Source organism: Urocampus carinirostris, chromosome 3, assembly GCF_059441175.1.
Source record: "Urocampus carinirostris isolate Australia breed hairy pipefish chromosome 3, RoL_Ucar_1.0, whole genome shotgun sequence".
In the NCBI taxonomy this organism is placed as follows: domain Eukaryota; kingdom Metazoa; phylum Chordata; class Actinopteri; order Syngnathiformes; family Syngnathidae; genus Urocampus; species Urocampus carinirostris.
In genome coordinates this window covers 51,823,776-51,840,856 of record NC_142351.1, presented here as the reverse complement: position 1 = coordinate 51,840,856, position 17,081 = coordinate 51,823,776, and the positions used below count along the sequence as shown (strand labels likewise).

General features: G+C 44.3%; 1 protein-coding gene across 3 annotated transcripts; it reads left to right on the top strand.

Annotated features, from left to right (window-relative positions):
• Positions 1-313: 313 nt before the first annotated feature.
• On the top strand, positions 314-16,662 carry brpf1 (bromodomain and PHD finger containing, 1). 3 transcript variants are annotated; one of them, XM_088332324.1, is made up of 17 exons: positions 2,794-2,912; positions 2,988-3,101; positions 3,173-3,945; positions 4,497-4,686; positions 6,358-6,645; positions 6,751-7,268; positions 7,397-7,586; positions 7,655-7,786; positions 8,956-9,084; positions 9,531-9,894; positions 11,144-11,443; positions 11,517-11,795; positions 11,897-12,044; positions 12,904-13,037; positions 13,110-13,222; positions 13,287-13,441; positions 16,220-16,662. In XM_088332324.1, exons 3-17 carry the CDS (start codon positions 3,218-3,220, stop codon positions 16,401-16,403), a joined length of 3,852 nt encoding a protein of 1,283 aa, XP_088188450.1. In that variant the 5' UTR covers positions 2,794-2,912; positions 2,988-3,101; positions 3,173-3,217; the 3' UTR covers positions 16,404-16,662. The 3 variants fall into 3 exon arrangements, with proteins under 3 accessions (XP_088188449.1, XP_088188450.1, XP_088188451.1); XM_088332323.1 differs by lacking the exons at positions 2,794-2,912; positions 2,988-3,101 and adding an exon at positions 314-770; XM_088332325.1 differs by having other exon boundaries at positions 2,824-3,101.
• Positions 16,663-17,081: the final 419 nt, after the last annotated feature.

The following is a 17,081-nucleotide window of genomic DNA, read 5'->3' as shown; positions in this document are numbered from 1 at the left end:
TGTTTGTTTGTTTGTACATGATTCAAATTGAATCTTTTCTTCCGGCGCCGTCACGAATGGCAGCCACTCCAGCAGCTCCCGTGTTATTTTCGATTGTTCTCGATTGTTCTCAGCTCAGGGATGCTGCTGGAAATGTGAATTTCCCTTCGGGGATGAACAAAGTATCTATCTATCTATCTATCTATCTATAATCTCATTAAATGAATTATAATGTATTTTTTCTTCTTCGTTTATACCAATCTCGTGATTGAAAGTGACGCAGCGTCGGTATCATCGACGTCATTATTTTAGTTTTGCCGCCATGTTTTGGAATTATGTGGGGCGATACCAAACGGCAGATTCGCCAAAAACGATACCAATTTTTTTTGACGCAGGATTACTAAATCAATTGATTGTATTGTACCAAATTCTAAAGAGGTTACTGGCCAAAATAACAAGATGACATGTTGGGTAAACAGGAAAAAAGTGTTTTTTGTTGCCCCCGCTTTCGTTGCGTGAATCGAATGTGCCGACGGGCACCACCAACGACGACGTTGGAGTAATGGCGGCCCCCTTTGTTGTTCACACTCGGTGACTGGATTCTTCCTTTCCCTCGCGTTTCTGTTCGATGTCTGTTTTGTTTTAATTTTGTCAGTCTTTCACACGATGCGATAAGAAGAAGCTTTTGCTTCTTCAAAGCTGCCCACGCTCGCAAGCTCGTCCGGCCTAGCCCGGTCCCGACGTCCGGCAGGTTGCCGTCGACGCTGTGTAGGACGGGAAGCAAGTAATAAGTGAGTCTTGTTTGCAATATGTCAACAAAAACAATACGATCAAGTAGTGCGTTCGGTCGTTTCCGCATTGTTTAGCTGGAGGCTGCTCAACGGCGTTTGGGGAACGTTGGGCCGGATGAACTAAAGCTTGGCAACGGGTCTCGCCCCAGGGTGATGTTTGGACGCTGCATTTTGGCCCCTGCTGCTGCGGGGGAGCGAGTGGGCGTCGCGGTCACAGGGTTGATTGAAGCACTTGCTCTTCAACTGCCCCGGTCGGACATCCTTAAGTCCACCACAGCGCTCCAGTCTAAATGCGAACAACCCAGCTAGCCGAGCATCAACATTGGGCTGTGTTGTAATATTGATATCTGCATACCTGTCAACCTCCACGGCTCCATGCCCTTACTAAATGTTGTATTTTTTTCCTTTTCAAAATGAAAAATAAACTTACACCATATATTTTTTTCAAACGTGTTGATTTATGTAGTTTAACATGTTATATTGTACATGTGTTTTGTTATATCATATATATATTGTTGATTAACATTTTGTTGTTAGATACTGAGTTGCTCGACATGAAGGAGGTTTATTATAAAAAAAAGGTTCAAAAATTAAGTCGCTTGGTCGATTACCGTGGAAGGAAAAAATACATCCAAATAGAAATAAGTAGAATTTTCTTATTCAAATTATTAATTCATTTTCTGCATTAAATTATTGTTCTTAATATACTGATTAAATGGATAGCCACAAACCTATCCTTATTCATTTTCTCCTTTTATACATCCTTTTTTTCTTAACTTCTTTATACATCATAATAATTCGTAATATAATGCATCAAAGCAAGTGAGCTGTTTGAGATCCGGCTCTCTTTAGTGAGTTGAGCCAAAAAAGCCGGTTCTCTAAAAAGAGACGGCCTTCCTTTCACTACATAACTACCACATGAAATCCGAGGCTGCAGACGCATGCGCACAGTAGCATCAAATTGCTTGCTTCGTTTGCAACGAAAAAAAACGATACAGAGATAGCGGCGAACTCGTTTGACTTGATTGATTTGTCGTTTCGTGATAGTCGGTGTATACCGGATGGTACCCATAATTGACAAATTTGCGTTTTTCGGTACAGATTTTCTTGTACGTCGTACACGTCTCAAAATGCATAATAAACGTACTTTGTACTGCAAAAACGTACAGGTTGACAGGTATGTGTTTGTCACTGCCGATATTTAGACGTGATTATATACTTACTTCATTTGGAAATGGGTAACTTCAGTTTTGTTTTATATTACGGTGTAACCTTACTTCTAGTAGTAGGATACGCAATAAAAAGACATCCATCTGCAATGCTTATCCTCAGTAGGGTTGGGGGGTGCCGTACCCCGTCGGAGCCGTCTTCAGGCAGTGGGCAGGGGACATCTTAAACTGATTGACAGCCAGTCGCAGGGCACACAGAGACATACATCTCATTCATACCTGGGGACAATTTGGACCGGCCAATTAACCTGACACGCATGTTTTTGGAATGTGGGACGAAACTAGAGTACCCGGAGGAAACCCACCCGTACACATGGAGAACATGCAAACTCTGCACAGGAAGGCTGGTAGCTGAATTTAATCCCATGACCTCAGAACTGTGCTGTGGACGCGCCAACAACTCAGCCGGCATGCCACCCTTCAACCACCGTGCCGCCCCACAATAAAGGACAGGAATTATCAATTTCATAAACAAGCACATTCATGAGAATATCACACAAAGTCCAGTGTTGTCTGTTTTAACACAATAAAATTGATTTTCTCATTAAGGGTCGAGCGGCTTGAGTACAATTTCCCTAAAGATAACGAGTTAGAATATGGCTGCATTCAACTTAATGTTTTACCTGTTATAGTTTTCTAATCAACTCATGGACTATCCTTTTTGTATAAGAATGATGGTAATACATGTCAGCCTTCGCACATGAGAACTGGAACTGAGATTGTATGTTATATCATTTATGCACAGAATATATTCTTTAACTAAACTTCCTAAGGATCTGCTCATCTGTTTTCAGCCTTTATTTTGAAAACCTGACTTCTTGGTATCTGGAACCGACAAACATGTTAAGGAAAAGCCATTATTCACCTGGTGAAACCCACAGGCGCGTGTGCTTGTGGTGGATTTGATGACATTGTACGCGCGAATGTGCTTGATTGGGGCAATGAGCGGTCACACGCTAATCAAACACTAACTGTTTGGCTGCAATAGTCGCATCCAGAACTCTAAAGTCAAAACGCAGCTGATCAAGCCAGTGCTCCACACGTATGACTTTCGACTGCATACGTCCTATAATGTCTTCACGAGTGGTTTGAGCCAAGAGATGCAAGTGCCGCAAAAATGTACCAAATGTACTTTTTCAATTGTGGGATTGAAACCTGATTTTTTTTTCTTAGATGGAAAGCTGAGCAACATCCAAACCGGCCACGGCCGTTGGCATCATGGGGCTGGACTTTGACGTGAAGACCTTCTGCCACAACCTGCGGGCCACTAAGCCACCTTACGAGTGTCCCGTTGAGAGCTGTCGAAAAGTCTACAAGAGCTACAGCGGCATTGAATACCACCTGTACCACTATGACCACGATAATCCGCCTCCGGTTCAGGCCTCGCCCCACAAGAAGCGCAAGGGCCGGCCGCCTCGGGCCTCGCTGCCTGGCTCGCTGGATACAGACGATGGCGGCCAAGAAGGAGGAGGGCAGGGGCCAGATGAAAACACGCCCCGCAGTCCCCCTGGCTCTGAGCCTTCGCTGTCCCCTGGCAGGGACACCATGACTTACGCCCAGGCACAGCGCATGGTGGAACTGGAGATCCAAGGACGTGTTCACCGCATCAGCATCTTCGAAAACATCGACGTTGTTTCAGAGGAGGACAGCGATGCAGAGAATGACCCGCCTTCTGTTACTGGCAATAACTCTGGGGGCGTGTGTAATGGCAGCGACGGAGGCGAGTCGGGCAGTGGTGGCAAGGACCGCCTTGACGTTACCTCCTCCAACGGAGGCAAGGCCACTCCAAAGTCTGCAAAACATAAAAGCAAAGAGAGGAAGAAGGACAGCTCAGCTTATCACCACGGTGCCACGTCGGGGCCCGCTGTCAAGCTACCTGAGGCTGTCTTCCGGGAACTGGAGCAGGACAAGCCAGACGCACCGCCCCGTCCGTCTTCGTACTACAGGTCACCCATTCCTTTTTAAAAAGATTTTTTCTCAATTTTGTCGTCAACTCCTACAAAAAAATTGGGCGCTCCGCCAAATGCAGTCCATTTTTTAAACATTTAGAAACCATGAATAGGAAATAAGCAATTTAATGATAAAAGTATGTTGAACATAAAGAAAACCGTTTGTTGTACAAGTTCAATTTTCTAGATGGATTCAAACGCTAGTGAGATTTATTCACAACTCCAAAACAGCACGTGAATTTGACTGGCTGAGGGCAAGAGAGAAACCGCTTCTAACTCTTTCCGTGCCCACTGTAAAATTCCAGTCGCCTCAAGTCTCAACTAATAATTAGTTTTCGGAATGAACAATCAAATCCTGAGCCGTCAAACTCTGAGAACAAAACCGGCATTTTGGCGGTTAGGTGTGCCGAAATAAAAAAAAAAGAAAATTCAACTAAAAAATGTACAAACGAGTATGAGTGTCTAGCATAAAGGAGATGAATCGAGTCAAGCATCGGAATTTAGTATGGTGTTGCTAGCTCTACTAACGTGCTGCACCTTTGCTACAGGTACATGGATAAATCTGTGGAAGAGCTGGATGAGGAGGTGGAGTACGACATTGACGAGGAAGACTACATTTGGCTGGATATCATGAACGACAAGAGGCGGATGGACGGTGTGACGCCCATCCCACAGGAGGTCTTTGAGTACCTAATGGATCGTCTGGAGAAAGAGTCTTATTTTGAAAGCCACAACAAGGTACTTCAGCGACTAACGACGATGTTCAGCTTTCTTGCATCCATTGGTGAAATCCGCAAAATACACCGTATTTTCCGCACTCTAAGGCGCACTGGACGATAAGGCGCATAGAATTAAAACTACAGTAGGGCTTGTTTAGTTAATTGATTGATCAGGTAGTTGAAATATATCATATCACTGATAACAATTGCAAAAATTGGTAATAACATGATTGAAACCTGGCTCGCAGCAGGGAGAGCACTGGGTGCTATCCACTAGACCAGGGGTGTCAAACTCATTTTAACTCGGGGGGCCACACGATAGAACAAACATTCTGTCGGGGGCCAGACTAGTAGATTAAAGAGAAAGAAAATGAGAGATAAAGAAATAAAAGAAAGAGGGAGGGAAAAGGAGAGAGGGCAGGACAAAGAAAGAAAAAGAGAGAGAGGGAAAGAGCGTGCGAAACAAAAGAGATAAAAAGTCGTGAGAGAGGGGAAAAAGAAAGGGAGTGGAAGAAATAAATCCAAAGAGAAACAGAAAGACGGAGAGAAAGGAGAAAGGAAAGCGCGAAGGGTAGGAAGAGAGAAAGAGAAAAGTAAGGAAAGAAGGAAGTTAGAGTTAAAGTTAAAAAGACACAGAGAGAGAAAGAAACAAAGAGCAACAAAGGAAGAGAAAAAGAGAGACACAGAGAGTGAAAGAGACAGAGACAGAGAGTGGTGGAAAAGAGTGAGAGAAAGAGAGAGAGAGAGAAAGAAATACAAGTACAGTGTCATTGTTCGAGGCACCTGGCTTTGGCAACATCAGGTTGACATATTTCAACCTGCAGCTTGTTTTTCTCTTGCGCTTCTCTGAGTGTTGTCTCGCGTGCCGGATTCAATCCCTTAGGGGGCCGCCTGTTTGACACCTGTGCACTAGACCACTAGAGATACAGTCGACACACATAAAGGCATTAGTTTTTTCTCATCATCAAAATATTTTTAGTCACAGCTCCACATCTTTGGATTTTATTGTCAAAAGTTAATCCGGTCTGTGGTAGAGAAAAGGTTGGGGACGACTGAAATACAATATTGGATAGCCAACTCGCAAGGTCTTTACATTGTGTACGAGATCCTGAACTGAATGAAGAACAAAACATTGTGTGAAGCTATTCCATCGTCTTGAAATATATAAACACATGGCCTTACCTATTCAACAACATTTGTCACTAACAAGAGTGAGCTGAGAAAACGTGAAACAAAATTTTATACAGATCTTTAATCACTTTGTTTTCTCTTTTCAATGTATGTATGCTATCGATGTCACTTCTGGCTTGGTTAGGATTTGGCGCTCTTAACGTCGTTATCTGGTTTCGATCAATGTTGCCACCATGTGATTAATACGGCACAGATTATAAGGAGGACGTTCAAATTTCTGCCCAATCTGGGTTTTTTTGGTTCGCCTTATAGTCCAGAAAATATGCCAAATATTTTTGAAATGATTCTGGTGCATCAAGTTCTACAAAAACCTTTTTCAGTTGTTATTATATTGTGTCTTGTTGGCGTTTACTGAGATAACTCACTGTCTAAAGCTAAATTAAGACAATTTGTATTTTTGTATATTTACACAAGCTGCAATAAATTGCATTGTCAAAATTTTATATGTATAGTCTGCGGTATAAGAGACGTCGTGTAAGCCCGCTGTGGTTTTGGGCAGGCCGACCCTAGCACGTTGATCGACGAGGACGCCGTTTGCTGCATCTGCAACGATGGCGAGTGCCAGAACAGCAACGTGATCCTTTTCTGCGACATGTGCAACCTGGCCGTGCACCAAGAGTGCTATGGTGTACCCTACATCCCCGAGGGCCAGTGGCTGTGCCGGCGCTGCCTGCAGTCGCCCAGCCGAGCAGTGGACTGCGCTCTGTGCCCTAACAAGGGCGGCGCCTTCAAGCAGACGGACGATGCGCGTTGGGCTCACGTTGTCTGCGCCCTTTGGATCCCAGAGGTCAGAAGTTTAAGAAAACGCTCCGCTTCTCTCGTATAGCGATTTTCTTTCTGGTTTTCGGTCTTCTACTGACGGTCAGCGCTCTGGTCTTTTGCCGCCGGCCAGGTGTGCTTCGCCAACACTGTCTTCCTGGAGCCCATCGACAGCATTGAGCATATACCCCCTGCACGCTGGAAGCTGACATGCTACATCTGCAAGCAGCGTGGCTCTGGCGCCTGCATCCAGTGCCACAAAGCCAACTGCTACACAGCCTTCCACGTCACATGCGCGCAGCAAGCAGGCCTATACATGAAAATGGAGCCCGTCCGCGAGACTGGGGCCAACGGAACCTCCTTCAGCGTCCGCAAGACAGCCTACTGCGATATCCACACGCCCCCGGGCTCGGCCCGACCCCTTGGAGGGGGCGGCTGCAGCAGCGGTGTCTCGTCGCCGAGCGAAGGTGAGCCGGAGGAGGACGACGAGCCCACCATTGGCCCAGATGAAGACTCCAGAGGCTGGAGCTCGGAGCGGGCCAAAAAAGCCAAGGCCAAGTCCAGACTCAAGATGAAGAGAGCCAGAAAAATCTTGGCTGAACGAAGAGCCGCTGCCCCCGTGGTGTCAGTGCCATGTATACCGCCTCATAGGTACTGCACGGCTCCAAACACACACACACACACACACACACGTCTCTGGCTAAGTTGGTTGAAATATCAGTATCCACCCATGATTCTCCACACAGTCAAATGATGAACTGACTTCTGATTTGATTCAGGCTCAGCAAAATCACCAGCAACTTAACAGTTCCCAGGAAGAGCCAGTTTATGCAACGCCTCCACAGCTACTGGACCCTTAAGAGGCAAAGCCGCAATGGCGTCCCGCTGCTGCGGCGGCTCCAAACTCACCTACAGTCCCAACGGCACATTGAGCCTATTCCGCCGCAGCCATCAGTACAGATTCCTGTGGTACGTAATTGTAAGTGGCTTTGAAAAAGCAGATCGCACGCTCACACTTGATTTTGCTATTGCTGCAGAGGGACGGCGAGGAGAAGCAAACGCTTTTAAAGGAGCAACTGAAAGCATGGCAACGACTACGGCACGATTTAGAGAGAGCCCGGCTGTTGGTTGAACTCATCCGTAAGCGAGAAAAACTCAAGAGGGAGACGGTGAGATGCTTTCCCTTTGGAGGTCTACGGTGACTGGTTAAAGCACCATATAAATGCTGTTCATTTACCATTCCTTATGGCTGTTTGCTAACTCTGTCCTCTGAAAGCTAAGCGCTTGCATCTCTTTTGTTGCTCCACAAACGAACGTTTTATGTTCAAAACGCTAAGCCTGCATGTACCTATTGTATTGGATGACTTTTCAAATATCTGAAAATGATTTTGAAATGTTCAATCTTCAAATTGCAAAATCTTTGCATTGATAGGTGCAAGCGTAAGTTCACTAGCCTCACAGTTTGTACCCAGGCGTCTCTGAAATTCAAATCTCATTTGCCCTTAGTTGGCAGACTTGCCTCGTTGTTCCAAGCCAAAATCCATACTGTGAATGAGTTCTCTCCAGTTCTATCATCAGGGATGTTACCACTTTAACCAAGCCTCAGTATCAAGAATTCTAGATGATCAAATTCACAGTGACTGCTGTAGAGATGCTGATGGTAACAGAGAGTACAGTAAACAAACTCACTTTCCGGGAACAGACACAAAAAAAAATAAACGTGAATAAAACCTTAAATAAGTAATACCCTTTAGGCATAGATAGCTTTTCATTCATTTTCTATCAGAAATGGAACCCTACCCCAGCATTTTATCTTTCGAGAGGATAAGAGCAATATGCATGTTTTTTCATTCATATATTTATCTTTTCATTGGGCTATGAATAAAAATCAAATATGATAAAAACATTTTTCAACTCATTAAAACACATTAGGTAGGAGCAATGGGCAGGTTTACAAAGAGTGATGTCATGCTCGTTCCCGTGTTTTTTTAACACGTATTGTTCTTTGAAGTTCAATGTGTCCAATGGTTTTTGTAAACATTTACCTGCAAAAAACTCGAGACGTTGTGTCTGCTGCCTTCTGTGATCCGTCCTCCTGACTTGTTGATGTAAAATGACATGCACTAATTCAGCAAATGATTACAGTCATAAAGTTGTGCTACAAAGCCTTTTAAAAGCTGGCAAAAGTGTTTGTTATTCTCTTAGCTTTGGCAACTTTCAAAAATCTGCAGACAATTTTTTCGATGACTTCAAGTGTCAGCGTTGTCATGTAAATGAAATGAAATGAAATTTAAATGAAATGAAATGAAATGAAAAATGAAATTTATTGTGTCTTCAGATTAAAATGCAGCAGATGGCACTAGAGATGCAGCTGACGCCTCTCCTGGTCTTGCTGAGGAGTACCTTGGAGCAGTTGCAAGAAAGAGACACGAACAACTTCTTTACTGAGCCTGTGCCCCTCGCAGAGGTAAATTAGTGTATGTTGAATATGTTTCCGAGCTTAGAATAGAATAGAATAGAATAGAATATACCTTTATTGTCATTGTTACAAATGGGCTAACATATTGTGACAACGAAATTGGGCATGACACTCCAGTTTTACACATTCATAGTGAGGTATGAGCAAGAAGATAAAGGAACAGAGAAGATAATGTTATAAGACAAGGGGGATAAGGCTATAGTTATAATTTACATGGTATTTACACAAGAAATGTCGGCATGTGGGATGTTACATACAGGGTTGTCGTGATAACGTTGGTATCGAAACGGTTGTGCAATATTGCATTTGGTGCAACGTCATCATAGTGCATAGAGCTTGGTCATGATCTTGTGAATTTAACTTTATTTTAAGATGTTAATCATAAATGAATATATTGCTTTGCATAACAACTCACGTGCCCACTGCGGCTTCAGGTGCCGGACTACCTGGACCATATTGATACACCCATGGACTTCCAGACTATGTGGAATCTTCTGGAATCCCATCGCTACCTAACTTTCGAGGCTTTCGAGGGCGATTTTGGTTTGATAGTCAACAACTGCCTCAAGTACAACGCCAAGGACACGGTGTTCTATCGGGCCGCTTTGCGCCTCAGGGAGATGGGCGCAGCGGTGATCAGAAGCGCCAGGCGCCAAGCAGAGAGGATCGGCTTTGATTACGAGACCGGCATGCACCTCCTTCGGGAGGTCAGTCCTGACACACGGAGGAACCTTGGACGGGACCGCCAGCGGGAACGGGAACGAGAACAAGAGTGGCAGCTGTCTTCCAATGAAGATGGTGAGCTTCTCGAGACCTGGTGGCTGTAGCGAACGCCAGGCTGGTGTCTTATTCATAAACTTATTCACAATCTCCACATTTGGCCTGTTACTTTTTTATTTAGAACCTTTTCAGTCAAACATTATTCCACCTCTTGTAAACTTATCCAACAATTCTATTCTTCACTTATTTTCGACCATAACAAGCCGCTAGATGCCGTGCCTGCTTAAAATTGACGTATACCCGTCGACTTAATCGTGCTGTTAAATTTCCCACCTACGATGTCATTAAACCTTAAAGTGTTGCCAAAAGAATCATCGTTGTATAAAATCTAAGAATGCTAGGTAAGGGAATTTGCATTGTCTGTGGTCTAGTGATTCCATCTCTGTGAGCCAGTCATAGGGGCAAAATGCTCAATCTAGTATTAAATACATTAGTGTAGCAATTTGGGTGGTCAATAAATTATTTCAACCATAACTCTATCGACAAATTAAACAGTTGTATTTTTGTTTTATGATTTCATTTATTTTTGAACTTGTCTCTCCTTTTCGGAGCACCACATCTTTTCAGGTAATTATATCAGGGAAACAAAATGAAAAACCGTTTCAGTCTCATAAGTTGAAGGATTGGCTAAATAGCATTTTTGAGTGTATCCTTTGATTGTTTTTGATAGTTCAATATATTTTAATAACGACACACTACGGTTTATGAAGTTTTCTTTTACTAACAGTCAACTTAAGAAATTTGAACACCACACAAACAAAGAGAACAAAATAAAACAACAATGGGCTAAGGCAGTGACCCCCAAAAATATTAAATTATCGATTGATCAGTCGATTATTGGTCCAAAGGAAAAATGTTTAGGTATACTAACGAATGACTAACTTGTGATGTAAAAGCAATTAACTTATTTAGATGTCTGGGAATTCTTTCACTGCATGTCAGAAGTAAAACATTATTTGCCCCTGTGCCAAAAAAAAAACGGTCTGCGGCGCTTTCTTTTCTTGGTTTACCTCACGGGAACCAAAGGCATCTTGTTGGGAGAGTTGGTTGAGAAGGATGGCTTACCTTCTGCTTTCAGCCCTGCGCCACATGGCGTCGACCTTCTGACTAACAGAGGCAAGCCTGTGCAGAGATAGGAAGATTCCCAGCAAGACATAGAAGTCGTTCTGAGAACTGAAGCTTGTTTCTTAAGTGTTGAGTCGTTGGACAAGTTTAAGGAACCAATGCAATGTCTTTGACCCGCTGACCTTTTTGTCACCCCTTGTAGAACTCCTGGTGGCCGAAAACCGGCGGCGGCTGCCTTTGGAGGAGCAGCTGCACTACGTGCAAGCGCGGCTGGACCAGGCCAACTCAGGCAAGCACAGCATCGGCCAGTCGCGCAGGGCCAAAGCTCTCCGCAAAGAACTCAGCGTCATCAAGCGCAAACTCGCGCACCGACGAGACGGCGGCTCAGCTGGAGATTCGCTGGCAGCGGGGGCCGATCGGGGGCCACTCCAGCATCGCCCCTTGTCTGGGGTCCGTCTTGACGAGGGGGACGAGAGCAGCAGTCAAGAGCTCGGCGGGAAGGGTCAGTGCATGTGAGCAGTCTTGTTCTAATTATTCAATGAAACATTGCAATGTTGTGATTATTACTTTTGCAGATTTGAGTGCGTCGTCATCAGTCTTGGCCCCCGAGGTGGGCCGCCGGACGTCGGTCCTGTTCTCCAAGAAGAATCCCAAAATGGCCGGACCTCCAAAAAGGCCTGGGAGGCCCCCTAAAAACCGAGATTCAGGCTATGCGGCGCCAGGGGTGGCCCCCAGCCCTATCGGACCCCCGCAATTGCCCATGTTGTCGCCGGGCCGGCAAAGAAAGCGTCCTCGCAGCCCTCGTACCAGCTCCACCTCAGACACGGACAGCAACAACGATGACCTGCTGCCGGGTATGGAAAACACAACCTCTTTGTGCTTTCTTCCATTGGTCTTGAGTTTTTGAAGCTGTCATGAATCAAAGTTGTCTTCGGCACCTGTGCGCTTTGCTCAGGTCTGCCAAGTAACGGCTTTGATGGGGGGAATCAGCCCGTGACGGAGAGCTTCCGTGTGTACAGAAACGACACTCGACTTCCACGTTCCAGCTCTGACTCTGAGTCCACCAGCAGCAGCAGCAGCAGCGCCGCCTCTGACCGGACCAGGTCAGATGGCTTTGCATGCCACACAGAGGGAATACATTCCATCTAGTTGTCTGATAGGAACTGATTCTAAAACGCTTCTGTGGGCATTAAAAAATATGTTGTTTTCCCTTTTGTGGCTCTAGAGGCAACACCGTCCTAACAGCAATAATGTAAAAACCCTCTTTAGACATGCAGGAACTCTACCAAATAATCCTTTGGCTTGCCTGGGTCTTACACTTCTGCTCTATTTGTCCTATTTCTGTCTGTTCGAAACCTGTGCAATAACTCTGTTTGATTCAGAATGGGTTCAATGTTTGCAATGTCGTCAACATTTTCATCTACTTGAGTACCATTTTTTCCCCAGAAAACACTGGGAACATAGTCGTCTGGTACAGGACAGACTGCTTCGACCTGGGCAAATATTGATCAACAGGATTTGGTTGGGTCACAGTGAACAACATACACAAAATCCTATTCCCTGCTCGGTGCAACTGCTTAAAAAATTAAATATATTGGGACGAAACTCAAAATTGAGCGAAGAGGTTGGCACTTTCTAGGGAGGAAGGGATTTTGCATGTGTATTGGCCATTTTTTATTCGTAAGACAACAAAAACCTGGTTGCCTGCCAGGCTTGTAAAGAACTTAGGGAAAATCCTGATCCTTCGTCTTGGTATTATTGGTGAGCCATTTTGCTTGCTTGGGGCAGAAAACATTCAGGGCGGCAATTTGGAGCGAGTTAACTCAAAGCGTTCCACTCTTTCAAACGCTCGGACATGTTGCATGCATTGAGAATGTTTCTCAGCTTTGCAGTTTGCAGGGCTACACAGTTGATTGCGACTTTGGGTCGCTACTGACACCAATACGATGCTTGCGTTGACAGCACCACGCCGTCCAAGCAAGGCCGAGGAAAGGCAGCTTTCCCACGATCAGGCTTCCAAGAGGACAGCAGCGAGGAAACGTCTGGCACGGAAAACGAGTCATACTCCGTTGGAGGCTCACGGGGAGTTTCGCACCGTGAGTGGGCAAATTCAAGCCTCCACCATGCTTGACGTTGACGGTGCCCTTTTGCTTTTCTTATTGCGCCAGTGGTGCGCGGCCGTTCTCGCTCGGGATGCTGGATGTCTGATGACTACTCGTCGCTGGAGGCACTGGACCTGGTCTGGGCCAAGTGCAGGGGTTACCCTTCGTATCCCGCCCTGGTGAGTTGGGAATGGCGATGGACGCTGCGTCTTCCATTTGCTGACACCTTTCGCACACGGTCAGATCATCGACCCAAAGATGCCACGGGAGGGGGTGTTCCATCGCGGCGTCCCCATCCCTGTCCCGCCACTGGATGTCCTCAAACTGGGTGAGCAGATGACCCAGGAAGCACGCGAGCACCTCTTCTTGGTTCTTTTCTTTGACAACAAGAGAACCTGGTGAGTGCATTTTCCTTTGGTCTTCAAAAGCAGTGGTCTCCCACATTTTTGTACCACAGCCCGGTCTAAGGCCTGTTGGCCCAAATGCGTAGTGATTAAAAACAATAATAGTGGTAATAATTAAAAGCCTTAATCCACTGTGTTATCACTAGACAACTAGAGATGTATATAACATAGGAAAAGGCATTAGGTTTTATCTCATTATCACACTAGTTTTCGGCTCTGTATCGTCCTGAAAGATAAAACCCAACAAGGAATTAAAGGTTTTTGTATCAGATGGTGAATCAGACTTTGAAAGACATTAAATAAATACATTTTAAATGTAATTTTGGTATCGTATCTATAGTTTATGTTGTCAATAAATGAATTCTATCCTGGCCCCACCTATTCAACAAAATGGTACCATGAATAAAAATAGTGTAAGATCTAAAGCCTTTTCCCCTATCATTTACATCCTTTGTGGTCTAGTGGGCAAAATTTGGTGCTCTCAGTGCCGCAATCCGGGTTTGATTCTTGTTGCATCCAATGTTGTACAATGGTAGTCAGCGATATTTTTCAACTGCTCAGTCATTGCTGATTTATTTTAATATTATACCTTAAAACCTTTGTTTTGTTTTTGTTTTAAATAACGCACGTTCTACATAAATATGGTATAAGCAAAAAATAAGGCAGCTTTGTTTACTTTGCTGCCCAATACCCATTGACCTGTGGCCCGGTGGTTGCAGACCACTGCCCTAGAGCGGAAACTGAGCTGAATTGCACTTTTTTATTAAGAGTAATAGCTAAATACATGTGAGCAACGTGATAAGGAAAAAACTGTCAGATTATTGACAGAAGTTATCCCCGTTCTATGACAAACAATTTATAAAGGGTGAAATTCACGAACACGGGGGAAACAAAATAGCAAGACATTTGGGGGGGTTTAGGTAGTAAGTAGTCATTGGTACTTTGTGTACTATTAAGACTTTTTCTGGATCAGATCAACTTTAGTGGAAACAAATTCAACTCTTCTTTTGCTTTATTAAAATCACAGTTATTAAAACCTACAATTGAATAAATCGTTAAGAGGGGAAAAAAGTCATTAGGAAAAGAGAAAAAAAAACAATATTCTTTTCATAGTCGAATGTTACTGCCACTAATCGTAAAATAATCATGAATAAATTTGGTACCCAAAGATTTCTACCCTAAGTACCTCTAAAAATTAAGTCAGTTGGGGGCATCATCTAAAGTTATCAGCGTTGCAACATTCGGACAGCAACGCCCTCACAAGGCGCTTTTCGCTTGTTGTCCTCCTTTCAATGGAAACTGGCCTAAGCATCAAAGGTGGTTTCGCAGAAATGGGCGGACGCTTTTTTGAGTGCTGAGGAAAGAGGGGTGGCGGAAACCCGGTCACTGTGGTTACTCTTCACGCCATTGACAGTCAGCGCCTCACTGAGTCGGCAGCTAATTTCGAAACTTGTCACCGAGCATCTCCTTGGCTTCCCGCATTGATGCCGCCCCATCAGAGAAAACAAAAACCCCAATCACACCCACATGTTCTGGTCTTTTCTGTCTCAGTATGACTTCTTAAAGGAGATTTTTCATACAACTACCTAAAACCACGCACACATGGCCTAAATAGCACGCTGCTTGATTCTTCTAAAATGGAAATCGCCTCACACTTTTTGAAATAAATCTACCGATCAGTGCTTACATTTTGAAAAAAAAAAAAACTGATATGCAATTAACAGGGATCAGAATTTTCCGCGGATCCGCGGATTTCCGCTGTTTTTGAACCCCAAAGGCATTCCGACTTTTTCACTTTTTCTCTTGCGTAGCAAACAAATTCAAAATCCGACTGTCTCACTCTTTCCTTTATTGCTCTGGCGCACCCTGGCGGCCGTTAGAAAAATTGGCCGCATTGTCGCACAAGTTGCAGGGACTGCACTGCATTTGAACTTATCTTGCAGTATTTACAAAAAAAATCAGTTATGTGGGCAAATTATTTTAATCTTCTAAAAATGTTACTTAAATGATCAATATAAGCATGGTTTTGGACAAGTAAATTGCCTAAAACCCAGGTTTTGGGGGGTGGGGGCCTCCGCCCTGGTTTATTCCTGGACGCTGGCTATTTCAGCTGAAAATGAAAATCTCCATTCTGATCCCTGAATTAAGGACTTTGTGAATATGTTTATGCAAGATGGTCTAATGTACTTAGGAAAAGGAATTCCCCTGATATCCCAGACTGATTAACCTGCCTGGTGTATTTACCTGTTGCCCGTTCCACCAGTGTCGTTGGATTTGTAACTTCACTGTTCCGTGTATAATGTGCTACGCAATGTTATTTATTTTTTCTTACACCATTGCATTCAGGTGTCTCACGTGTGGGTAGCCACCCACTGCAGTTGGTCGATTTACTTGATCTGCCCTTTGTGTATGCCGAGGTACTATTGTTTGTTGTTGTGCAGTTATTGGGTTCGTTTGATTTTTATGTTATATTGTCATCTTGAATGCTATAATATTATCGTACCTAACTAAAATGGTTTTGTGTTTGTATCCCTGGAGACCAAAAATCCAATAAAAAAAATTGAAAAGATAATGTGAAAAATCAACCCCGAAAACAGGTGCAGCAAGATATTCATTTAGTTTAATGGATGTCAACGGTTATTCCTTTATTTAAGAATAAAAAAGGTGTCCCATTCAGGAAGAAATTTTAACCTGACTGGAAAGGTAAGCCCAACCACATTAAACTCAGGTTATTGTTTTTCTTCCCTCGTTTCCTTTTGTGCGTGAGTGCAGGCAGTGGCTGCCACGCTCCAAGGTGGTGCCGCTGGGCGTGGACCAGGAACTGGATAAGGAAAAGATGCTGGAGGGCCGCAAGTCCAACATCCGCAAGTCGGTGCAGGTGGCCTACCACAGGGCCATGCAGCACCGCAGCAAGGTGCAGGGCGACCCCAGTAGCGAGACCAGCGACAGCGACTGAAATGCCGGCATGCGGCCCGCCCAACGGCTGCAAAGGTGCCAGCAAGCGGATTGCATCCCGTTGGAATGGTCACACATCTCCCCTAACTATCCGCAATCATGATGTCACTTCCTTGTTGGCAGCGTTTGGAAGGTCGCCAACAAAACGTGAGGCGGCATTACGATTGCCTTACCGCCTGTGTTTTTTTTATATCAATACAACCCACTGAAGAATACAATTTTAATTAAAATAATTAAATTAAAAATCCTGTTTTGCATCATCTGGTGAGGAATTGCAAATGTCTCCGAAAGCGCTTTCGCTTAGCGATGGGCCACTTAAATTAGTCCATACAGACAGAGGACAGAAGGGATTCTGTTTAACTTCCTGGACCACTTTTATCACATCAAACACAGTATATTGAAGGTATCCATGGCTAAAATCAGTGGCAGGCTGTGCATTTCACACGTAGTGCTCAGTAGTTACTTGTGGCTATAAAACCAGCTACAGCTCTGCCGCATATAAAGAAGCAATACTAATAACCCCATAGAATTGTGGTAATATTTAGTAATATAGTTATAGTTTACTCACCAAAAATCCCTTTTTATTGGGACACCAAATCCATCCTTCTTTCCTCACTTACTAGTGGACAGGTGGTAATGTAAGTCTGTTTCTTTCAGCAATGAGAGAAAAAAGTTCTTC